Raw genomic sequence first — 26,929 nt, 5'->3', positions numbered from 1 at the left:
AATCATGATGAAGCGTCTCGGCCCGAAACTTTAACTTGCCAAGTTCCTCCAGCATTTTGTGTGTGCTGCTTTGAAAAGCAAGAACCTGCAGATGCCAAGAGTCTCAAATAAAAACAAGAAGTACCGGTGATACTCAGCAGGTCAGGCGGCATCTGTGGTGTGAAAAAACAGTTAATGTTAAGTCTGATGATTGGTTCTGATTGGTTGGGGGGGGGGTGAGGTCTTTCACCTGAACCATTCAATCTCCTCCACTCTGCACAACTGCTGTCTGACCTGCTGATATTTCCAACATTTTGCATAGTTTCAGACTGCGATGATGAATTCAAGGGCAAAGTCGCCAACACCATTACTTGTTCTTGCCTCGTGCAGCTCTACTTACAAGCCGAACACCAGGACTCATCCTTTGCTCTTGGCAGGCTGCACAGATCAGTGCAAATAAACGTAGCAGTCAGTTACTAGGCGACAGGGACTGTGGACAACAAAGTTCTTTCTCAAAGTAAAAACTTTATTTGAGAGTTGCAAAACCACGTACACAGAAAAAAAAAAGTCCACAAACATTAGAAATCCATCTCCTCCCTTCTTGCCTCCTACGTTTACATGCAAACAAGTTTCAGGATGCAATCAGCCAGACGTTGCCCCTCTTTGCTTCTGATTACACTAGCAGTTTGCATGAGACAGTAAAGGACTAGATGGATAACAGTAGCAATCAATTTGTCTCAAAGAGACCCAGAAATAACAGGGTGAAACCTTTGTGGGAGAACTGTGGGAGGCATAGTGAATAAGAGCTTTATTTCTGCTGTAGAAAGCTACAACTATCAGAATCAAGTTTAATATCACCGACATATGTCATGAAATTTGTTGTCCTTGCAGCAGCATACAATGCAATACATAACAAGAAAAAACCTGTAGATTACAGCTCATTGGTTCAATATTCATTCAGAAATCATATGGCAGAGGGGAAGAAGCTGTTCCCAAATCGTTGAGTGCGTGCTTTCAGGCTCCTGTACCACCTCCCTGATGGTAGCAATGAGAAGAGGGCATGTCCTGGGTGATGGGGGTCCTTAATGATGGACAGAGGCTAGTGCCCATGATGGAGCTAAGTTCACAACTCTCTGCAGCTTATTTTGACCCTGTGCAGTAACACTCCCCCACCATACCAGACAGTGACGCAGCCAGTTACAGCACTCCACGGTACAGCTGTAGAAACCTGCAAGTGTTTTTGGTGACACACCAAATCTCCTCAAACTCCTGAAGAAATATAGTCGCTCTCCTGCTTTCCTTGGAACTGCAATGTCGTTCCTCCCGTACTTGTGTATTTACCAGAAAATGGCTGAGGTATTAAACACACACTAACCATCCCTCAAATCACTGATCGCTTGCAGTGGGCGCGGGGCTGATTCACAGACCCCAATCACACTTGATCTTGAATGGTGTTGAGATTCCCACAGCCATGCTGGTTAAATCCAGCGCTGGGCCATTCCTCCTACCAAATGCCTTCCCAAGAGTTTGGTTTCTAACCACCACTGATAAATGGAGACTTTTAAAGATGTTGATCTTCTCAGAGCAGGTCAGATCACCCCCCCCCCCACCAGCCAATCATCCAAGGGGTGCAGTACATTTGTGTCTGTCCCTGGACTCAATGCCAAGTTCCAGTGGTGAAGCAAAGAGCAGGTGTGCAAGCACCTATCCTCCAATACATTCCTGACTCCTGTGCTGTAACGCACAGACACCAACATCAGGAACCCACCAAACGGCACAGAACTGCTTCAACGGAACTGGCAGTGGAGAAGGAGCACAGTCGGGGTCACGAGATGCTCCATTTGGTTGATATCTCTAACAAGGATTAATAGTGAAATCCATTCTCTACAAATGTTGGGCCCCATGAACTTAGTTTTCCAAAAGTCCCAGGGTATCAGAAGCATGACAACAATTACTAATTACTGACAAATTGATTCAGGAAGCATTCCATTTTCTCAATAATTACATACTTTATGTACACACTCAGTGACAGTTTATTAGTAACCTCCTGAACCTAATAAAGTGGCCACCGAGTGTGTGTTCATGATCTTCTGCTTCCTGTCAGCTTGAACCAGTCTGGCCATTCTCCTCTGATCTCTCTCATTAACCACGCGTCTTCACCCACAGAACTGCTGCTCACTGCATGTTTTTTTTTGTTAATCGTATCATTCTCTGTAAACTTTAGAGACTGTTGTGCATGAACATCCCAGCAGATCAGCAGTTTCTGGGATACTCAAACAAATCCATCTGGCACCCACAATCACTCCACTGTCCAAGTCACTTCAATCACATTCCTTCCCCATTCTGATGTTTGGTCTGAACAACAACTGAACCTGTTGACCACGTTTGCATGGTTTTATGTATTGAATTGCTGCCACATGATTTGGCTAATTAGGTATTTGTATTAACAAGGTGTACGGGTGTACCTAATAAAGAGGTCATTGAGTGTACATCGGGTTTTTTAGCGATATCAAGCTACACTACCAGGATCTCTGATTAGCTTGACTCTGCAAACTCACAGTCGTTCCTCAATCAAACTTCATTTAGTTGTGCACAAAGGGAACAGCATGTCCCCTGTTATCACGCTGTTCCAAAGTTTGAACAGAGATGTGGCATTTTTATACAGAATTGACTAGCAGTTACAGATATTAACCATTTGGTAAACCGAGGCTACGTCCACACCACGCCAGATAATTTTGAAAACGAAGCCTTTTCTCTTCGTTTTGACCTTCTGTCCACACTGAAACGGCGTTTTCATCCCCCGAAAACAGAGATTTTCAGAAACGGTCTCCAGAGTGAATAAATCTGAAAACGCCTAATATCTATCTGTTGCAGTGTGTATGGGGTAACCGGAGCTTTTTAAAACCGCTGTCATGACGTGCCGGAACAGATGGCGGCAGCACGGCATTTAATTGTTTTCTTATTATTATTATTACTACTTTATTGTTGCCAAAGAATTGATACTACAGCGTACAATCATCACAGCAATACTTGATTCTGCGCTTCGCAGAACCTAACAATTTCAGAAAAGACGGCAACGAGACTGAAGCCATAAGTGTTAGAAATGTACTCCTCAAATACTTTGACCCATAGCTTACTGAATAAGTATACTCACTTTGCCCTGTTTTCTGTCCTTGCTTGTATGAAGGTGCTTTACCTATTTACGCAAGTACTTCTTGGACAATAGATGTGCAACAGCCTAATGTAACATTGTATGGAAATACAAGATTACACTGATGTAGACACGTTTTATACATTTAACAAGGTGCTTTATTAATGCAACAGAGTAGTCAGTTTTTCAATGTTCGTCGTCAGCTGGGTCATACTGTCCATGAACTCCCTGTCGGTTGCCTCCATACGCTCCAGTATTTGTGTTTTTTCAGTTTTAAGTCCTCCTGCGCGAGAGCCAAGAGCAATTCCTTTTAAGTTTTTCTACTCTGTAACTGGACAAACGTGCACCAACTATATCGTTTCCTCTTCACTTGTTTTCTGTGTGTTTTGCGCATGCCCAGTCGGAGGAGATTCGCGCAAATATCTGTCTAACGTGGACGGAGATATTTTGAAAAGCGCTTAGTGTGGACGCCTGTCATTTTTACTCGAAACCGGCGTAGTGTAGACGTAGCCTGAGTCTTCTCAAATTTCTCATTTACATGATCAATCACCATTCACAATACAGGAATTAACAGTCAGTAGAAACTATCCGCTAACAACTGACAATTCACTGAAGTAATTGTAATTGAAGTCAAGAAATTGTCCCCTAGTTGGTGTGTGCCTTCAATTCTGTGATTACCTTCTCACCCTGTGAAGTGACTCTGACCCCCTGCTGTGCAAAAGGGAAGCTACACGCTCCAAAGAGCACTCTTCAACCTCCGCCCTTGCCAGGGTTGACTGCACACTATCTGTAAACTGTCCTTGCCTGGACTTTATTTTAACCCTTAAACTTCTGCAACTTCCACACCATGCCAGACCTTAATTATTTAACTTTAGCACGGGTGCCTTTTTAACATTTACAAATGGCACCAATAGAAATGGCGACTGTGTTCTTTAACTGCAGTCACGCTTGATCTCATACAACGAATCTGAAGCCAGACAAATGAGTTCACTTTGCCTTGATTAAAGCGGATTTAAGATCTTCCGCTTTGCTCTTCTCTGAGAAAGTGCAACACAAGCACCTAGTGGATGTGCAACAGAACTGCAGGACATTCCAAACTGCACTCAAGGACACTCAGCAGCTTAAAGCCCATCCGTGGAAGAGGGTACAATTCACGGCAAATGCTTTCCACTGTTCTCTGATTATCATAAGTTCTAAAATCTTTAAAAGAGACTTCTTATTCTGAAGTGAAATTGCAAGCTCAGTGAAGACAGAACCCCCATCATTAACAAGATCTTTTTAAATGTATTATTCTCTTTATTTTCAAGAACTTAAACAATTTTAAATCCTTGGATTAAAAAAAATCAAGGTGGTCAAATCAGCTGTAACATAATCAGATCATATTATCAATAAATATCAACTCAGACATCAGTGGGTTTGTAATACAGGCTTAGTGCGTTCAGTCCAGTACCATTGGGACCTGACTGATGTTGAACCACAGACACTGCCCTTGATCATCTTCTTCCGAGCAGAATACATGTTCTTTTTAAGTATAGACACTCTCCAAGTCATGTAAGCGTTTCCAGAAGTGACCTTAACAGAGTTTCTCCAAATTGGAGACACTGTCAGCTGAGATTGCAAACGTTGCACTGATAGATCAATTAGCTACAATTCATAAAATTAGATTAGCTTTATTTTGTCACATGTACATCCAAATGCCAAACCATACAGTGAAATGCGTCATTTGCATCAACCATCAACACAGTCCGAGGATGAGGTAACAGCAGCCTGCAACTGTCGTCACACTTAAGATACCAAAAGAGCTTGCCCATAATTCAGTCATCGCACTCTGTATGATTTTGGAATGTGGGAGGAAACTCATGCAGTTACAGGGAGAACATACAAACTCCTTACCGTCAGCAGCGGGAATTGAACTGATTTTACAGCTGGTGCTACCGTTATAGTCCCAAATTAGTACAGATCTTAGTTCATTTTAGAACGTAGTCAGTATTAGTTAATTAGTATAGACCTGCACTGCAGATTCAAAACTCACTCCACTTCATTTGTCATCATTGAGATGTTCCCATAACCTACCAATCGGACTCCAAATCATGTTCTCGATATTTATTGCACATTTATTTATTTATTTTACTTCCTTTTTGTATTTACACAGTTTGTTGTCGTTTGCACCCTGGTGGAATGCACAAGTTGGTGCAGTCTCTCGTTGATTTTATTATGGGTTTATTGAGTATGCCCGTGGGAAGATGAATCTCAGGGATCTATATGGAGACATACATGTACTTTGATAAGAAATTTACTTTGAACTTGGAAAACACGTTGGACATTGGGAGATGTCAGGTTGGAGGGTATCAACCTGCAGTTGGACATGAAGGATCAGGTCACTTCAAACACAGAACTTGAGGAGATGGACTGAGGTGTGTGAATTCTCACTGATGCATTATTCATTATAACAATTCCAAGGAAAGTAAAGCATTTTCTACAACTTCACAGTTACCACAGATATTATGCAGAGCAGAGTTTACTTACTTAATGACCGTGCCTTTGGTGCCCCCAGCGGTGGTCAGCATTACTCGAGTGGTCAAGCTAACACGCAAATCATCACCGTCCAGACCCAGCAGTTCAGCACAGTAGCCCAGCGACTGACCCGACTTGTTCTTCAGGATACATCCACCTGTACATTGATAATGCAGGCTGCTGAGGTAGCTCAGAAGACTAATACATGCAGAGAACATAATCTCAAATTACCCTTTGATGCCAAATCTTGTATTATAGATAACACTACTTTACTCAAGATCTGCAACAACAAAAAACATTGTCTGATGACAAAGCCCATCAGTGGGAAGCCAGATTGGAATTATGTAGTTGTCAGAGAGAATAGCAAAAACAGCCAATGAACAATGCTTGAATTTCCAATGCAGAGCTTGTCAGAGTCAAGACTGGTTTTAGAGCAGGCTCAGAATGACAAATTACTTTGAGAATACTGTGGACTGTTTGAAGTAGCACTGTGACTGTTCTTGAGTATCCTGTTCCAAGCCAATGAATAAATTTTCAGACATACTCGCTAGTCAGATACTTCTATTCATGGCTGGAATATACAAGATACTCAGCTAGTGCAAACTCAGCACATTTTCAGTGCCACAGATTAACAGCATCATCTAAAACACACACATCACCATTTGTTTCAGGAATCATGCCAGATTCTGCTCTTGAAGTCTCTGGACTGAGGCTTGAATTCACAACCTGCCATCTCAAAGACAAGAATCTTGTCATTTAATCAAAGTAATTGTACAACTATGAAATAAATGACGGTGAATCAATTACGCTGGCTGCTGTTTTACAAGCTAAAAGGACACAGTAATATTTGCTCATTCTTAATAAGTCTGTCATAAGTTTGAACTGCCAGGTATCAGTCACAATCAATGCACCTCAACTGGTTCTTGTGCTATCACTTCACAGTAAAATTGTTTTCCAAATTATTAAATAAAAATAGGCTCTAGATCATTGAAACCAATAACTTTAGTTGTAAAGCTATAGTGCACAGAAGTAGGCCCTTTCATCCCAAATTGTCAAAGCAGAGACTGAGAGCTTCAAGGGTTGCTCCAGAGAACCAAAGGGAATAACTTCACTAGCCCATCACTGAAGTGTTCCCTGAACCATGGACTCACTCTCAAGGATTCTTCATCTCATGCTCTCCGTATTATTGTTTATTTATTTTAATTATTATTTCTTTCTTTTTGTACTTACATTTTATTTTCTTTTGCACCTTGGCTGAACAGTAAGTTGGCGCAGTCTTTCATTGATTCTGTTATGGTTATTATTCTATGATGCATTTATTGTGTATGCCCACAACAAAAACAATCTCAGGATTATATATGGTTTTATTATATATATATATAGAGAGAGAGAGAGAGAGAGAGAGAGATGTACTTTGATAATAAATTTACAGTTGCAAGAAAAAGTTTGTGAACCCTTTGCAGTTACCTAGTTTTCTGCATTAATTACTCATAAAATATGGTCTGATCTTCACCTAAGTCACAATAATAGACAAGCACAATCTGCCTAAACTAATAACACGCAAACAATTGTACTTCTTGTCAATACTGAGTACACCTTTTAAACGGTCAGTCTAGGTTCAAAAAGTATGCGAAACCTCCAGGGCAATGCCTTCTTCAAAAGCTACTTGGAGCCAGGTGCTCCAATCAATGAGATGAGATTGGAGGTGTGGGCTGTAGAGGTGCCCTGCCCTGTAAAAAAGACACATGAAGTCAGGTTACTGGCGGAGCCTGCTCTTCTCAAGAAAGGTCTGTTCACGTGCACCATACCTCAATCAAAACAACTTTCAGAGGACCTTAGAAGAAAAACTGCAGAGATGCATGAAGCTGGAAAAGGCATTTCTAAAGACCTGAGTGTACATCAGTCCACAGAAAGAGAAATTGTCTACAAATGGAAGAAATTCAGTACTGTTGTTACTCTCCCTAGGAGTGGGCATCCTGCAAAGATCACACCAAGAGCACAATGTGCAATGCTGAAGGAGATGAAAAAGAACCCATGGGTAACAGCAGAAGACCTGTAGAACTCTCTAGAACTTGCTGAAGTCTCTGATCATACGTCCACCAGAACAGAAACACTGAAAAAGAATTGTGCACATGGAAGAACATCACAGAGGAAAACACTGCTCTCCAAAAAAAAAAATCATTGCTTCATGTCTCAAGTTTGCAAAAGACCACTTAGATATTCCACAATGCATCAGGACAAGGCTCTGTGGACAGATGAGACAAAAGTTTGACTTTTTGGGAGAAATACACACCGCTATGTTTGGAGGAAAAACGTACTGCACACCAACACCAAAACCTCATCCCAACTGTGAAGCATCATGATTTGGGGCTTCTTTGCTGCCTCAGGGCGTGGACAGCTTGCAATTGCTGAGAAAACAATGAATTCAAAATTATATCAAGGCATTTTACAGGAGAATGCCAGGGTAGCGGTCTGTCACCTAAAGCTTAATAGATGTCGGATGATGCAACAAGACAATGATCCAAAACACAAGAGTAAATCAACAACAGAATGATTTTAAAAGAAGAAAATTCAATTTTTGGAATGGCCAAATCAGAGTCCAGACCTTAAACCAATTGAGATGCTGTGGTATGACCTGAAGAGGGCTGTTCCTGTAAGGTAACCCAGAAATATTGATGAACTGGAACAGTTTTGTACAGAGGAATGGTCTAAAATTCCTCCTTGCCATTGTTCAAGTCTGATCAGCAGCTACAGGAAATATTTGGTGAAGGATACTGCTGCTTAATGAAGTTCTACTAGTTAACTAGTTATTAAATACAAGAGATCACATACTTTTTCCAGCTTGGACTGTGAATGATGAAACAATGTGTTCAATAAAGACATGAAAAGTACAATTGTTTGTGTACAATTAGTTTAGGCAGATTGCGCTTGTCTATTATAGTGACTTAGTTGAAGATCAAACCACATTTTGTGTGAATAGCTTGAGAGTTCTGGTATGGTAAATTCCAATAGATCAGGTTTCAAACTGAAAATTCTGCAGTCAACACAGGATGTGTAAAGCAACATTCAGTGACTTTCACTGCCTTCTGCAGTTTTAAACGTGTCAACCTTTGTACAGTGGATAGAGGTGGGTGAAATTTTTTAGATAACTGTAGCCCTCACTACTCCTCCCCATAAAAGAGCGAGCAAAAATAGTTTCAAGTTAAAAACAAAAACAAGTTGATGATGCACAAAACAGTTCACGCAAACATATGAATGTGGAAGAGTAGGCCACTTGGCTCCAGAAGCCTGCTCCTTCAGGAAGCTCAGCTCCACATTCCTGAGGGAGATTACAAGGCCTTCCACCCAAAGTCAAGGCTGACCATCAGTCACCAAGTTACACTCACCCCAGTATCCTCTCTGCATCCCCATCAACTTCCCCCAGATTCTACAACTCATCTGCTCACTCAGGGCAATCTACAGTGGCCAGATGATTAACCTGTCACCCTGCACATTGTTTGCAGATGTGGTCACAGGGAGAATGTGATAACGTCATAGAGACAGCAGAGGGTCAGGACTGACCCAGATCTGGGAGGTAATGGGTCTACCAACTGCACCACTGTGCTACCCATAGAAGTACATTTCTTTATTCATTTGCAGTGGTAAGATTGAAATGCATCTCTGGACCACTGCTAGCCCAATGACGCGCTCTTTTCATTGTTTTCTTTATCAAGGTTCTATTTGCTTCCACTGTCTCTTGAGGAAGGGATCTCCAAAGGCTCATGATACTCTTCATATGTAACCCCTTATTTTAAAACAGTGATCCCTTTCACTAGATTCTCCCACAACAGGAAAAATACTCTCCACATGCATGCTGTCAAGAGGGTTTAAGATTTCTCCATTACTTTATTTGCTTTCCAGCAATCACCAAACCCCAAAGGTCTTTCTACTTAAACAGCGTTTATTCAACTCTGGCAACTGGTTAACAACAGCACTGAGCTGGCACCGTACTCCAGGATGCCAAGAGCTCGACCAAATTCACTCTGAGGAGATGAAGTGCTTCCGTACCTGAGCTGCTTCCAGCTTCTTCAAAATCAACGTTCCCAAGGTGGAGAACACCTGCGACCACACGGAACAGGTCAAGCTTCTCGGCGTCCCCCAAGCCGATCTTCTTCATGGCTACACACATGCGGTTAAAGTCACCATGGTCGTCCAGTAACGGGTCCTTCATGGAGCCTTCTTTGAGGCACTGAGTGGAAAGAGTGAAAATAACTCGAAGAGTGAGCTGATGTCCCCCTAACACCAGTCATGCCAAAGGAAAAACTAACATGCACAGTCAAACACAAAATCATTGATACATGCATGCAAAACTAGCACATCAACTTCACATGCACAAACCACCAATGAAAAGAAATGAATGTCTAAAATGACTGCTTCTCAGAAGTTGGATTCACTCCACATTAGAGCTGGTGGCATTGCTCATCCTTCAATGCTATGTATCTTGTACCACAAGTGATTTGATGTCCTAATCACCATTAATTCCATTTACTCTACTTTGACCCACTGCACCAGAGGACAGTCCTAGTTATATCTGAGAGAGCGATTTGATTATATGGTTATACTGGGAAGCCAGGAATAGAGAACCCACTCTTTGACCTTTCTGCAAGTCTTGAAAACAATCCTTATTCTTTAATCATGATTGGATCTGTAAAAGACCACAAGTAAATCAGACCTCACAACAGGGTCACCTACATTACTGGAAGCAGGTTAACATCTGCCCTGATGGGACATCCCAAGATGTATCACATCTGGCTAAAAGCCCCAGGGCCAAAGGTCACAAAAATAAACTGTGCTCCAGGAGTTTGAAATACACATTTTATTATAGTAAAATATGGCTCAGCATTACTCTTCACACTAGAAGATGTTTTATATACATTGGTCAAAGTCAATAAATGATCCTTTTATCTCCCTTGGTTGGCACTGACACCACCAATAACTCATCCCCTCAGCTGCCCTCCACCTCATTTGGCTTCCTTAAAGGGCTACGTCCGTGCCAACAAATTCTTCTCCCCTGCTTGCACATTCGTGTCCAGGGAAGCAGGAGTGTTTCCTCTTCTCACATACAAAGCATATGGTAAGGGTTTCATGACTCTTGGTGCTCCTCACCAACCCACCACCCGCCCCCCAGCCCACTAACTTCAAACCACTGACCCACAAATAAAACACAGTTTGGGTTCAGTTTCCTTGGCTCAGGTTCAACACCTTCAAAATCTTAGTTTCTTTCCCAGCAGCCAAAGAACAATGCATTTCATTCACTTCACTTTTCCAATTGTAAGCACCTCCCCCAAACTCCAAAACTAAACTAAGTTTTCTGGCAGCTATCAACACTAAAAGGTGTTAAAAAGTCAAAAAGTCAAAGAGCACTACAGTGCAGAAACAGGCCTTCAGCCCATCTAGTCCATGCCAAACTATTAATCTGCCTAGTGCTATGGACCTGCACCTCTACCATTCCCCTCCATACTGCCCTGCCATCCGTGTACCTATCCAAACCTCTCCTAATGTTGAAATTGAACCCATATCCACCACTTCCACTGGGAACTCGTTCCATATTCTCGCTACTCTCCGAGTGTAGCTCCTTCTCATGTTCCCCTTAAGTATTTCGCTTTTCACCTTTAACCCGTGACCTCCAGTTCCAGAGTCACCCTGCCTCAGTGGAAAAAGCCTGCTTGCATTTACACCCCTCATGATTTTGTATTACTTTAGCAAATCTCCCCTCATTCTCCAATGTTCTAGGAAATAAAGTCCTAACCTATTCAACCTTTCCCTATAACTCAGGTCCTCAAGTCCAGGCAACACCTTATAAATTTTCCCTGCACTCTTTCAATTTTATTGACATCTTTCCTGTAGGTAGATGACCAAAAATGCACACAATACTCCAAATTAGATCTCAATGTCTAATACAGCTTCAATGTAACATCTCTGCTGCTGTACTCCATACTTTGATTTATGGAGGCCAATGTGCCAAAAGCTCTCTTTACAACCCTATCTACTTGTTCTAGATTAAATAACACACATGAATCACTCTCCGTACTTGTCTTCCTGTCAGACACCTGTTTGAGACCAGAAACAACATCAGTTGTCACTGAATCTGAGGGATGTTTGCAGGAGAGTAGTCCCAGCAGTGACATACTGAAAACACACACACATTTTCTAAATCCACCAACATTTACCCCGACACACAATATACTGTCAATCCATTCCTTCACATTGCAATCACTGAAACAGAAGCACATAATAATCAAATAGATTATTCCTTGTCAAGACTTTATTCTGCTGGGCATCGCAATCAAAACAGTGGAACAAGACTGTATACAGTCTCACATCACAGCACTGGGACCACAGGTAGCATGTTTTATTTTAAACATTAAGTCATATAGTCAGGGATGGGAGCACCTTTAACAAAGGGGGTTGTCGTGCTCCTTCTGGGGCAGCTCACTCACCTTTGGTTCCTACCGGACAGACACTCAGCTCTCACCTGTGGCTCCAAGGAGCTGCCTGCATGCGAGAGCGGCCACACTGCCGATACGTCACTTTGACACGCGGGCTAGCCCAGTTGAGGGTAGCCGGCAGCCTGACCCCACAGCGAGGTCGGGACACGCCTGTCCCAGCAGGCGAGGTCAGCTCTGCTGGATGGGATCTACAGTGAGATCCAGCGGACAGGAAGACGGTTCTGCTACGCTCTGTGGAGAGCGAAGGGCATGACAAGGCACAGAAGACGTCACGCTCATCCACTGCAAGCAGGCAAGGTCCCAGTTTGTGACATTCATTCGTACCACTAGACCTGGACTTCAGAGGTCGAGAATGTGGAACTTCCCCAGTGAAATGGGTTTTCCACTTTAAAAACTCTCCCGCACGGGTTTCCGGGTCATCGTCAGAAACAAAGGACAGCCACCACATATAGTCATTCAGCTTAGACAAAGGCCCTTCAGCCCACATCAACCACCTATTTATACTAACCCTCAATAGAATTTCACTTAATGCTCCCCACATTCCAATCAACTCGGCCCCCACCCCCCGAGATTCTATCATTCACCTACACACCGGGGCAATTTCTATTGGCCAATTAACCCACCAGCCCGCATGCCTTTGAGATGGCGGGGGGGTCTAGAGCACCCAGAGGAAACCTATGCAGTCAAACTCCGCGCAAGCAGCACCCGAAGTCTGGACTGAACTCAGGACTTCGCTAGCGGTTCGTCCAGCTGCGCCTCCTGTTCTGGGCCCGTCACCTGGTTGCCAATGTCCACCTCCAACACCAAGTACTACCCACTGCTAACGAAACACACTCGAAAGCAAACACATGCTGACAACAGCAGATTTCTATCGGTGTGTCTAACAGTACTAAACACAAAGCAGCGTAAAGAATTCAGTGTAAAAGTACTAGTGCATGCAACTACAGCCTCTCACACCACATAGGAATGACGTAACCATCTGTGACTCTCAACCATTACATCATACAAACTTCAATGTCATTAGTAAAAAAAAATACTGATCACCTCTTCTTCCTGATATTAAAAAAAGGGGGGAAAGAAAAGAAGATGATTTGATTTTAATCACTCTGATCTGTTTATGGTTAACTCACACCATTTGCATGTGAATATACTGCTGTAGACAACCTTCACAAGAGCTCCTGTCAGCCTCTGGGGAGTGGGCACCCCAAGAAGATGGCATCAGAGCAGAAATAGATGGATACAAGGGAATAACATTAAGCATGAATACATACTACAGAAAGGCTCAGCTCTAAAGTCGGATCAAATGAAAATTAAAACGTTCTTTTAGCATTTGGGGCATAAATAGTCACACATCATGGAAACAGCCCTTTTGGCCCACAGAGTCTATGCTGACCATCAACCATCCATTACACTAATCTCATTAGATTTGCCCAAATTTCTGGAGGAAATTCATGAAGTCCTGCAGGGAGAGTGTTGTAAACGTCACATGGGCTGGAACTCAGACCTGAACCCAGGTTGACGGAGCTGCTCTCCTGTGCTGCACTGTAAGGAAGTTTGACAGTCATGGGGTCTTTAGGGAAGAGTGATCACAATATGATAGGTTTTGTATCAAGATTAAAAGCAAGTGAACCTGAAACCAGGAACTTAAAAGAGAAAGTGAAAAGCTTCTGCATTGACTATGGAAGCTTGTGAATTTATAACAATATACATTTGCAAAAACTGCTGAGTAACTTTACAAAGCACTAGAGAGACTGCAATGACAGTTCACCAAATTGAATAATGAGTTGGAGAGGTGATGAAGACAGAGCCCACATTCTGTCGAGTTTAGGATGACAGAGGATCTCATTGAAATGTACAAGATTTCCTTCGGGCTTGAGTTGTTAGAAAAGAGGGTAACAGTTCCCAAAAAGGGATCAGCTACTTAGGGCAGAGAAAGGAAGTAACTTCTTCACCCAGGAGGCAGTTAACCTTTGGAATTTCTTACCCACGGTCCATGTCAATTCTGGAATGAGGAAAACTCGTATCTCAAATTCCCACTGCCTTTTGTTATAGGTACAAATTATATTTTTGATAGAAAGAGATTCAAGGATTAGTGTTGGACAGTGGTGTTGAGTTAAGATCAGGGCAAAATGGGCTACACCTGCGTCTGCTTATTCAAGTTCTTCTAAGGTTGGGAGATAGATTGGAAGCCACAGTGAAGTGACTGGAGATGTACCCTTTGAAAGTCCAGAGTACCTGGACTGAGCATATCTGAAGTAAATATGGAACAGGCATTTCAGACAGTTCTATTACAAAGCTGATTCCGTACAAGGAAGGGAGATGAGAAAGGGAATTTTACTGACATAATTGGTCAATATGATTTTACATTTTGTTTGTTGAGACGGAACCATTTGAGTAATGGAGCTGCAGATATACAAAGAACATCAGCCGGTTAACAACAGCACCACAGCGAGGTTCTTAAACTACCATAAGGAGACGTCTCAAGGCCCCCAAGAGAACAAAAACACAACCAGTGAACAAATTATTATTTAAATTTACAAGCAGTTAAGAGCATTACTGTCTGGAATAGATGGAGGTAATACATTGAAGCAGACAACACAATTTCTGCGGGACACTCTTACTCAAGGCTGTAATATATCAGAATGCCTTCAGTTTTTCTCAGGGGATTCTTAACACAAAATATAACCAATACCTGCCATGGAAACAGGTTGTGCTCTTGTTAAATAGAGTGGTCAATGTATTCTCCGGAGCACTTTGTAAACCTGACAGCACAGTACCCAATTTCTTTTACTGCATTACCCTGCTAAATACAAGCAGCAGATGCAGTCTTTTGCATTTTCTTTGCCATTGTTTCATTCACCCAGACACTGCTGACTCAAGACTGTTATACTGAGATAGAACCACGGACAGGTACCTCGAATGGTCCCTGACAATAAAGCCTCTCCCCAGTTGCCATTCTGATTTCACCAGAAGCTCAGGGGCAAAAAGCAAACATCTGTTGGCTTAACACTGGAAGATTCAGGGAAACAGGTTGGTTCATTATCAGCTGCAGTACCTCTGGATGAGCAAAGCTCTGGTCTCAAATTCCCACAACCTGTTGGAAAACTCAGCAGAGATTCATATTACAGTATCGTACAGCACAAACACAGGCCTTTTCGGACCTCCTCAACCTTTCAGACTGGAATATCCACCTCTGCTTGCTTACCCCATTTACCTGCATTACACATGGATCCTTTCCTAGTAATGTCTTTCAAACATTGTCTTTGTATCTGCATCTACCAACTCCTTTGGCAACCCAGTCCAGATATCCAGCATGCTGTAGAAAAACTTGCCTCTCAAGTTTCTCCCTTCTCATCTTATACCTGTGCCCTCTAACTCGAGGACCCCTTGACATGGAGAAATGTCCTATCTTCCTCATCTGTCTCTCTCATCATTTTCCAAAACTCTCTCCCTCTAATGTTCAAATAAGAATAAACCCAGCCGATCCAATGTCTCCTTAGAACTAGAACCCCTCCAATCGAGGCAACTTCCTGGTGAATCTTTTCTGCACTCTCTTTTGCTACCACATTGTCCCTGTGGGTTAGTGACCAGATCTCTACACCAAATGCCATCTAACCAATGCTTTGTACAACCCAACTCTTACAGTCAAAGCCTTGGCCTATGAAGGGAAGCATATCAAATGCTTTTTTCACTACCCCATCCACTTAAGCCACCACCTTCTGGGAGCTATGCACCCACACTCAATGTCCCCAAGGTCCCTGCCATCTACTCCGGAATAGGACTTCCCATATTCCCATTCCCTTTTGGCACGGACTAGAAGGGCCGAGATGGCCTGGTTCTGTGCTGTAATCGTTATATGGTTATGGTTATGTTATATCGGATTAGCTCACACTTGTCCGGATTAAATTTTGCCACTACTCTGCCCAACTTTCCAGCTAACCTATATCCTTGCTTTATCCTTAAACAATTTTCTTTGCTATCTATCATTTGTATCATTCACAAACTTACTAATCTGACACTATATTCTCATCCAAATCACTTATCCCTGTGATACACTGCCTATGGCAGACCTCCAGTCAGAAGGTTATCCAGACCGTTTTGGATCCAGTTTGCCCACAACACTGGATCCCTTTTACCTTGACCTCTCGATCAGCCTAGCAAGCAGGAACTTGTCAGATACCCTAATGAAGATACGCAAACTACTTCTCTCATGCTCGTCAACAAACCCAGCCAGGCTTATGAGACATAATCTCCACCGCACAACATCATGTCGACTCCCCTGAAGAAGCTCCTGCCCTTCCGAGTGAACATAAACCCTTTCCCTCTGCTTCTCCGTCTCCGGCACCGACTCGCCAGCCTGTAGTTTCCAGGGCCCATCCTTACTTCCCTTTATGAATAAGGGGATAACATTAGCCAACCCACAGCAGGAGTGCAACACAATAGTCTGGAGACTCCAATCACGGCATCCTGTAACATCCCCTGCAGCTCAGGCACACCAGATCTTTGGATCATAGTCATACCAACCGTTGGTGCTTGGTGTTTGACTTTCTGGAGAAGACTTTTGCCCAGCTTTATTTCCCAACAGTGATTTCTGCTGCATTTGATTGACAGACTTTAATTGGCAATTGCATGGGCTTCCCCAGCTATAGCACGTTAAGGGCATTACACAGAACAGAGAGCATTAGAGCATAATACCTGTCTTTCAGTGCACAATGTTGTGCCGACCTTTTAACCTATTTTAAGATCAATCTAAACCAGCCCTGATTTCTCCATCTCCCAATCAAAAAATTTCTTAAATGCCCCTGATGTACTTGCCTGTACCACCACCCCCCGGGCAGGGTGTTTGATACAGCACCCATTCTCTGTGAGAATGAATTACCTCTGACATTTCCCCCCCCCCCCCGCAGTACTTTCTTCCAATCACCTTACAATTATGCACCCTCATATCAACAGTTTCCACCCTAGAAAAAGGCCTCTGGTTGTCCACTCTTTCTGAATCAGAATCAGCTTTATTATCACCGGCACGTGACGTGAAATTTGTTAACTTTTTTTCATCTTGAACACTAGGTTACAAAGCCACAGAACTACTTACTTTGGTATTTTTATTTATTTGGAGATGCAGGCCCTTCCAGCACAACCCACCCATTTAACCCGAGCCTAATCACAGGACAATTTAAAATGACCAATCAACCTACTAACCAGTGGGAGGAATCTGGAATACCCACAGGAAACCTACACGGTTCACGAGGAGGCCGTACAAACCCCTTACAGGCGACACCACAGTTGAACTCTGAACTCCTTAATCCGGAATGCCCTGAACTGCACTGTCACGCGAACTGCTACGCTGCCATGGCACCCCGACAAGGTCCATAGCGTCTCAAGCATAGACGAGCGGATGCTATTGGCAGCCAAATATCAGCAACTGCTCAAATTCCCAATATTCCAACACCACATACACTGTCCCTTTTGTAGACTGACCCCCCTGACCCCCTCAGACACCGGTTGGTTATTCAATGGTGGGTGAGGATGAGCAGGTATTAGCTTTAGTCTGATGAAATGCATTTTAAAGGGAGTCCTTTCACTTCAGTAGAATTGGAAACTGATTCCCACTCTCCTAGTCCTGATTCTCCTTCTCCTCCTCCTGTACTACAAGCTTCAGTCCTTTTTGAGGGTTAATTGGGTACACTGACACAGACACAAGTCAATCAGGCCTGTATGATCAAAGCAAGACTGACGTCAATACCATTTTCTGTCTTACTTTCATCTCCCTTGGACAACCTTGCCAACGAGGTTGGTCTGAACATGCTCAACGCTCTGCTCTCCCGCCCCATGCATCCAACTCATAGGATTTGATTAACAATTTAATAAAATGATTTGTGAGCTCAATTACTCAAAAGGTTCCGAAATCTAAAATTAGTCCGAAAGTTTTCATTCCCTCCACATCTTCAAACTTCTCCCAGCAGGGATTCCGACATTCAGACAGTTAGATTCTGCACTGATTGCCTGGTTTTGATGGGGAACTTTCACGCAACCATGCCTAATCAGTTTGTAACATTGCATTAGAATCAACTGGACCATGACAAAATTCAGCAACACTTTGAACTTTACCTCAGGGCTCTTGCGATTCTGCAGGATCTGTTTGTCTGACTCCTTGTTGGCAAAGTACTTGGTGCAGCCTCGATTTAGGTACTACAGGGAAGAGATGAATTTAGCACAAGACACAAGTTTTAACAAAGAGTAAGCAGTACAATAACATCAACTGTATTATCATGGGAAGAGGAAAACTAGAGTCATAACAGTATAGCCGTACTTGGCCTCATTTTACATGATACTTTACATGGAGCACCATGGTAGCATGGCAGTTAGCACAACGCAATATGGCTCATGGCATCGGATTTAGGAGTTCAATTCCAATGTTCTCCATCAGGAATTTGTATGTCCTTCCCGTGGAACTCGTGGGTTTCCTCCGGGTGCTCCGGTTTCCTCTCACAGTCCAAAGGTGTACCGGTTAGTAGGTTAATTGGTCATTGTAAATGTGTTGGCACGTGGCCAAGTGGTTAAGGCGTCGGTCTAGTGATCTGAAGGTCACTAGTTCGAGCCTCAGCTGAGGTAGCATGTTGTGTCCTTGAGCAAGACACTTAACCACACATTGCTCTGCGACGACACCGGTGCCAAGCTGCATCGGCCCTAGTGCCCTTCCCTTGGACAACATCGGTGGCGTGGAGAGGGGAGACTTGCAGCATGGGCAACTGCCGGTCTTCCATAAAACCTTGCCTAGGCCTGCGCCCTGGAAACCTTCCAAGGCGCAAATCCATGGTCTCACGAGACTAACGGATGCCTATGGTAATAGTAAAAAAAAATTATCCCGTGATTAGCCTAAGGTTAAATCAGGGCTTGCTGGACAGCACAAAGGTCCAATTCCGTGCCGTAATTCTAAATTAATACAATAATAATTAATTTGTGCCTTCACAAAGCAGCATGTCTAACTCATGTTCAGATTCCAATACATACATCCTCCTCCATGCTGAATCTGTCAACCCAAACCCAGAGATGCAAGCCAAATGTTGGCTTAAACTGGGATGCCTGTGGTGAAAAAGCTTCTCGTCTTCTCAACCATACCTACTGGAGTAACACTGTCCTTTTAAAATCAGAGATCAAACCAAACCTGATCGTTGCCCAATGTAACGAGAGGACAAATGCTTCACATTCATTGACAAAACGTCAGCAGTTCCTTTCCTCCCACAGAAGCTACTTGACCTACTGAGCTCCTTCAGCAGATTGGTTGTTACACCTCGTGTTTCAGCTGGGTAATCTACAACCCAACACCAATCACATCCAGTTCTCTACTTCAAGATAACCCTCCCCTTTAATGCGCTTTCCCTTCTGCCCCCTCACTTCTTCCAATCCACCTCGAATTCTCCGTTTCTGTCTCATTACCCAGTGCCTCTCCAGACCCTATTGCCCAATTTGCCCCTCATACCTTCCTAGACACACGCCACATTCAGGCTGTCTGCCCCCCCCTCCCCAAACGTCTAGTACTGGCTCCATCTGCCATTCATCCCTCCCCTAATGAGTCTTCTATTTATCAGACTCCAGCACTGGGGGAATTGGGAGACCTTGTTGCCTTCCTGATGAAGGGTCTGGGCCCAAAACATCAGCTGGCCTGCTGAGTTCCTCCAGGCATCTTGTGCGTGCTGCTTTGGATTTCCAGCATCTGCAGATTTCCTCACGTCCGTGTTCCTGCTCATCTCCCTCCAGCAGCTGTCCCCAGTTTCCAACCTTCACATTTCACTCCCCCCACCTCACTCCATCCGTCTTCTCTTTCTCACTCCGCCTCCACTGATCAACCACCAGCCTCGGCCTCCCAACTCACCCCTATTCCTCACCTACTCGCCTCTGTCTGACTATCATCCCTCCACCTCAGGTGTCAGGATTGTTTAATGTCATTTCCAGTACACAAAAGTGCAGGAGAGAATAAAAAATAAATGTTACTCTGGAACTGATGCAGCACAAAAAACACAGCAAGATAAAGAACACAGTAATAATAAATAAATAAACAAAACAAATATAAATACCTAAGATAGCTTACACACATAGAATGATTGCATACCATCAAGTGACACTCGGCACAGGAGTGTCTGTACATAAGGTGGTTGTCAGGAAATGATAAAGTAGTGCTGGTGAGGTGTGTGGAGGGGTGGGTTAGTGAGTGGAGCTGCTAATCAGCCTTATTGATTGGGGGAAAGTTACTGCTTTTGAGTCTGGTGGTCCTAGCTTGGGTGCTACGTAGCTTCCTCTCTGACAGGAGCGTGACAGACAGTCTAGGAGCAGGGTGGGTGAGATTCTTCATGATGTTACTGGCCCTTTTCCGGCATCTTTCTGCATACATGTCCTTGATGGTGGGTAGCCTGTGCCCCCCCTCCCCAGTTCCCATTTAGCTCTGGCTTCACCTCTCCCCCTCTCCTCTTTACACTGGCCATCTTCCCTCTCCCCTCACAATTCCTAATACAAGCTTTCGACCGAAAGCATTGACAACGCTCTCCCCACCCCCACCCACCCCCACAGATGCCCCTCGACCAGCTGAGTTCCTCCAGCAGATTCTGTGTTGCTCCAGATTCCGGACTCTGCAGTCCCTCGGGTCAGGAGCGAAGAGCAGGGAAGTTCCCATTGGACAGAACTTCAGCACCTGCAGGTGGGCTTGGTTTGAGAAACAGTTGGAAGGGTTAATTCTCACGCAGTGCCTTTACCTCACACCACAAACACTCGTTGGAAATGAATGGCCTTTTGCAGGAATAGAGTCCAGCACCGCAAAAATAAAATTCTTCCAAGCCGTGAGACATACATCAGTGATTATATCGTTCAATAGATGCACCTCTGAGCCACGGACCAGTCTCCTGCTTTCTCCGATTGACAATTACCCAATCATCTTTTTAAAGCAGGGACCTAATTGACGTTTGGAAGAATTTTGCTCACCCGACAGTTTGTTCTGTTCACAAGCTTCAGTCACATTCTCTTGAATAATCTAAAATCAGGTGCCCCTTTCTCCCTCAGCCTTCAGGCCTGGGATCTGCTCACCAAGTAATTCTGGTGAAAGGGAAGGAGATCCCATCTGCTCCAGTATCCCCCACAAAGACAACTGGAGTCAGCAATGTGGAGATCTGGAGGACTGTACCCTAGATGAGTTCCAGTCGCAGCTTCTAGCCTCCCTTGCACCAAAAATAGTAAGATACTTGACCACTGCAGTAAATGTTCTCCAGAAACTTTCAGCAAGTGAACACATTCAGACCGCTCGGTTAACTTCTAAAATCTGTTGAGCTGTAGTTTTAAAGAGAGGGACTGGTCACGTTTCTGAAAGGAAGGAATTTGGAAGCTGTGAGGAAGAGGACAGGAAGCGGGGGGGGGGGTCAACTGCAATACTCTCCCAGTATGGACACAATGGGCCAAATGGCCTCTGCATGTTGTGACTACTGTGCCATCTGAATTAGGTCAAGTTCAGTGTCAGCTGCATCAGATTAGCACACCCTCTGCATTCTCAATGTATGTCCTTATGTACAAGGGATTCAAACTATGTGAATTTGGCTTCCCGAGACTCCAAGGGGAGCGGCTGAGGAATAAAGATGTCAAGCAGACGCAAGCTGCCTGTTGCTGGGTGGAGAGTCGGCACCTGTACACCTGTTGAATCTAAAGAGATACCAGGTTACAAACTCAGACATGAAGAACATCACAGCCTGCCCTGCAGATACACCAAGTTCAGAATAAGTAATAGGAGAATCCGTGCTCAACTTCAAAACCGCATAGCAGAATTACACACAGAGGCAGCAGGTTCCCTCGTCCCCGCAGAAAATAACTGAAGTTTCTCTGGCTTGTATTACACGGCTATGTGTCTGCAATGATACTGAACATACTAAGTTTTAACAGGAGAAATTTCTGTTCTGAAACATGCCCTGTTAGATTCAGTTAGAAAAGCCTTTAAATCATACCCCTCCCAGTCCAGAGGAAGGATCTCAACCTGGAACAGCAGCTCTCTGTTTCTCTCCACAGACACTGCCTGACCTCACGTGTTCCTGCAAACAGCTCGTTACCAGCATTGCCAGTTTCACGAGTCTTCCACCCATTCTGCATCTGAAGGAGACTTCATTGACTCCCCTTTCTGAGGTCCCACAGCCTTACCTCTCCCTCCCCCCGCCACAACTCCACCACCCCAGGCACCCCCTCCATCACTACAAATTAGCAGGAACAAACACCCCAAAACCCTCCTGCTCCCTACGCCCCAATGCCCTGGTCCCCTTTCTACCTCCCCACCAAGGCATTGTGTGCGACCCCGCTGCCTTCTCCATTTCAACCACCCCCGAACACAGCCACCTGCTCAGGACAGAGCCCCATTGCTCCAACCTCCCTCTCCAAAGCCCCTGCACGGAGAGCAAGTTCCCAGTATCCCAGAACACTCCCAGCTAGTGAGCTGAACCTTGAACCCAATTGGATCAACTGTGAGAATGTGGCGCGTGCACGGAACTGATCGATCAGACGATGAATCAGTGGGGGCTCCTAAACACGGGATTCTTTCTCTTTGTGTGGGCTTTCGAGTGGGCACAATTCCCTCCCAGCAGACCGGGTTCGATGACCCCACACTGTAAGCTGCCCAATGCGTACCATAGCTAACACAACTTGGCAAAAAGTTGGGTCCTACTGCTCCGTTACTGTTCTTGCTCTGTGCCCCACCACCAGAGTTTTGGTGCAAATTCAACAGTGCGGTTAACAGGCAAGGTGCAGCAAGAGATCCAAGTGACAGTCGGCTCAGTGGCTCACAGGATGGTCCTGCCTAACCAAGATAACTCCTGCTGCCCTGAAAAAATTCAGCAAAGTTTACAGTGAGCTCTGATGAACTGGCCCAGACCTGGCCTGCCTTGCTGCGCGCACAACTTCAACAAGCAGCAAACCAGTCCAGGCCTTGGGGCCCAAGAATACCTACGGCTGGATCCGTGGCTGTAGGCAGCACCTGCAAGAATTAGGCAAACAGAATTCACTGGGATCTCCGCCGTCCCAATGGTGAGTGTCAGCCACAATATCCCCAGAAAACATGGTATGGAGCTGCCCCTTGGGTGCTGATTGAATAGAGGTGTGGACTACGAGCGAGGACAGGCAGCACCCTTCCCCCTCTGTGGAAGGAGAACGAGATACTCTAAACCAAAGTGTTCACCTGGGCACTGCTGTATTGCAGAAAGATGCCGGGTGCAAGTCTAACCCAGCTCCTCACCCACGCGTCAACCCTACTTTTGAACAATCAAAGGAAACGTTGAGCCCAGGGCCTGTTCCGGTACCCAACAGTTCTGTGAAGTCCACACAGTCAGAGGGAGAGCATGCAAACTCCAGGCAACACTGGATCCACACAGCCCGAAAATCCTGGAAATGAGAGCAAGAGGATGCTCCATATTTTCATCAGAGAGTTGGCAGTTTAGTATGAACTTGGTCTCTATTCTGGCGGTTTTGCTCCTGACTTTACAAGCACCTTAGTGTTAGCCACTCTGTTTAGCAACAGCAGTTTATCTGAGTGACAAATATTAACAATTCAGCATCCCGAAACTCTAATGAGTTTCGAAAACAAAAATAATTTCAAAAATTGACCAAATATACTCTGCAAGCTAAAGCAAAGAAATGTTTAGTACACTGAGGCTCCTACCATCCCGCAGAGGTTGGACCAGGTGTGCTATCTGTAAAGCAGCTGGCAGATTGATGACACAACATCTTGCTCATACAGCAGAGCCACAGTTTCAGAATCGACTACAATTAAGCCAACAGTTTCATGAGGAGCTTGGGCTAACTGGGCCCTTGCCAACACTGCCCCCCTGTGCTGACAAACACAGCTGCAGTTTCTGTTTTAAGAGCAATCCCACTTTGGTTCAGAGCATCACCCACACAGTTCACCGTCACCATGCTGGCGATCGGTTGGCAGATGAAAGAGATTTGAGTGGATCAGGACATCATTCCCCTCCCCCCCCACCCAGTTTTAACCACCAGTGATATTACAGATAAACCATGTGACCCAAGCATAACATTTTCATGTTACCACAGCAAATACTGAAATACCTGCACCTCAATTCCTTGTTACAGTCTCTCTCTGAATAGGAACACCTCAAGTTCTAAGAAGCCCTTTCTACAGTACATTACAGGAATGACTCACAAGTCCATCATAAGCATTTCATCCAATCATACCAAAAGTACATAAAGGATCCAATTTAGTATCAGAGGTAGGCAGATCTAATTGCTGAGGAAACACTTTCAGTGTAAAATACGAGTTTACCATGCATCACTTCCTGTTGAGTCACCAGCAATGAAACACAGTCCAATGCAATGCTTCCAAGGTGCCTTGGGTCTCGTCATTGCCAGAACTGCAGGACTGGGAGTTGCAGAAGACTACAGTACAGAAACAGGCCTTTCAGCCCATCTAGTCCATGCCAGACTATTATTCTGCCTAGTCCCTGAACCAATCCTGCACACCATGCACTTATCCAGACATCTCTTAATTGTTGAAATCACACCCACATCCACCACTTACAACGGCAGCTCGTGCCACACTCTCACCAACCTGAATCAAGGAGCTCCCCTTTCACCTTTAACCCATGGCCTCTAGCTCCAGTCTTACCAATGCTCAGTGGGAAAAGCCTGCTTGCATTTACCTCCATAATTTTGTACACTTCTATCAAATCTCCCCTCATTAACTTGACAATTAAAGGTGTCAACTTGACTTCAGCGCACCAGGGGATAAGCAAAAGAGTTACAGCAGGATAAACTGTAGATGCATTGGCACCATTTGGCATCACTCACACCAAGGCGTGGGGCTTGTATTTTAACTTTTGAGTTGGCACCTGCTCACTTTTATCAGCTGTTAATCAGCAGTAACCCAAGTTAACGAAAGCTTCCCAGACTAACTACTGGGCAGCTACTGACTTTGCCAAAGGAGTTTGTGAAGAGACACAGCATAGACAGCCCAATGGATCTGTGCCGACCAACAACCACCCACTTAAGGCCAGAAAGTACGGGAGCAGAATTTGGCCATTTGGCCCATCGAGTCTGCTCCAGCATTTCATCACAGCTGATCCATTTCACCTCTCAGTTCCCATCTCCTGCCTTCTCCCCGCATCCCTCCATGCCCTGACCAATCAAGAATCTATCAACCTCTGCCTAAATATACCCAATGACTTGGCCTCCACAGCCACCTGTGGCAACAAGTTGCAGACTCACCACTCCCTGGCTAAAGAAGATCGTTCTCATCTCTGTTCTAAGAGGGACGCCCCTCTATTCTGTGCCCTCTGGTCACAGAGACAGGATTGAACCTGCATCTCTGGCATCGTCAAGCAGCCATCCCACTAGCCTACCCACCATACAAATAAGACCATTATACCTTTGAGCAAACCACCCACTCCATCTCCCTAAATATTTTACAGTGACAGCATTACCCCAGCATAACCTTTTTCTTTAAAGCAGGGCTTCCCAGCCTTTCTTATGCCATGGACCCCTACCATTAACCGAGGGGCCCATGACCCCAGGTTGGGAACCCCTGCTTCACGGAGAATTTGGAAACATCAGATTAAATTTTTACACCAACTTTCGGTGTTGTCATGATATTTAAGGAAGGGGGCTTCTCAGATATCATTCCATCTTCCATAAATAGAAAAGTAATATTTCAATCATGTGCAAAGATAATACCTTGTCAGTGCTTTTAAATTAATACTCTGAAGAATGACAACCCAAATAAAATATAAAATGCTGGCTGAATCACCAAGCAACTCACTTCCACAAACATAAGTGTTTGATACAGACAGGGAATCTGGTATAATGGTTAAATTGATCAGGTCCAAAACTATCGACTTTTAAATCATCTCCCCTCCCAAAAACAGAAACCAAAGAGACCAGATTAAGTTATTATAATCTCCTCCAATTTCCATTCTCACATCCTACCATGAAACTAGAGATGGTCCTGAGGGGTAAATATAATATTTGAGGTTATATCATTCTTCAGTACCACAGAGAGGAATACAAGCAATGGTGAGAGACGTTAGTATTTGAGGACCCAGTATTGACGTGAAATCATTTCTCATTCCAAAAGACAAGGGACAGGCTCCCACTTATTTAAAAGGAAGATACAGGTTTGGCCTCAAAGTACCATGGCACAGAACTCACCCGGAAATTATCAGGGGAGGTCAAGTGAAATTTTTGCCTAATGTCTTCAGGAGCACCTGCACACAGCCTATAAAAGATGTGGTAATTTCTTTCCTCCTTGCTCTGCATACAGATTCGGGATTTTTCCAGCAGATAATGTGATACAAATCCACCAACAACGGCATTCTGTACCGGGGAGAAAAGGCAGAGTAAAGAGGCATGGATACATTCTCAAAAACGGAGTGGAGTGTGAAATCTGGAAGGCTTTAAAAACAAAGAAAATCGTTCCTTTCAAAATTACCTTCTCGTTGAAATGTATCTCGACAAACTTTCCGAATCGACTACTATTATTATTACGTACAGTTTTGGCATTCCCGAAGGCCTCCAGTAAGGGATTGGCTGTTTTGGAAATAATTGATTAAATTAATCCCTCTTAAATCTGTAAAGTTACAGGAAGAGGCCAGTCGGCCTGTTGCACTTGTGATCTTGTCAGCATGAAGGACGGGTAAAAAGAGCCCATACTACACAGAATCATTGTATTTTGCAACACGCTTAAAGATCAAACACTGATCGTCTTCGCCAGAAGGAAGAATCAATACCAATGACGACAGTAACATCTCCTCTCACATTCTTCAAGTGA

The 26,929-nt window shown here is 44.2% G+C and overlaps 1 protein-coding gene across 4 annotated transcripts in view; it reads right to left on the bottom strand.

Annotated features, from left to right (window-relative positions):
* LOC134350815 (unconventional myosin-VI) overlaps positions 1–26,929 on the bottom strand; it is a 281,728-nt gene that overhangs the window by 96,617 nt on the left and 158,182 nt on the right. For all 4 annotated transcript variants that reach the window (XM_063056533.1, XM_063056536.1, XM_063056534.1 and 1 more), the window contains 5 exons: positions 26,591–26,688; positions 26,311–26,475; positions 18,241–18,321; positions 9,692–9,872; positions 5,657–5,801 (listed from right to left, as the gene is read on the bottom strand). In XM_063056533.1, the coding sequence (XP_062912603.1) occupies positions 5,657–5,801; positions 9,692–9,872; positions 18,241–18,321; positions 26,311–26,475; positions 26,591–26,688 (670 nt within the window). The remainder of the gene's footprint in view (positions 1–5,656; positions 5,802–9,691; positions 9,873–18,240; positions 18,322–26,310; positions 26,476–26,590; positions 26,689–26,929) is intronic.

The sequence above is a fragment of the Mobula hypostoma genome, chromosome 8 (genome assembly GCF_963921235.1).
Source record: "Mobula hypostoma chromosome 8, sMobHyp1.1, whole genome shotgun sequence".
NCBI classification, from domain to species: domain Eukaryota; kingdom Metazoa; phylum Chordata; class Chondrichthyes; order Myliobatiformes; family Myliobatidae; genus Mobula; species Mobula hypostoma.
This window is presented reverse-complemented; position numbering and strand designations above follow the sequence as displayed.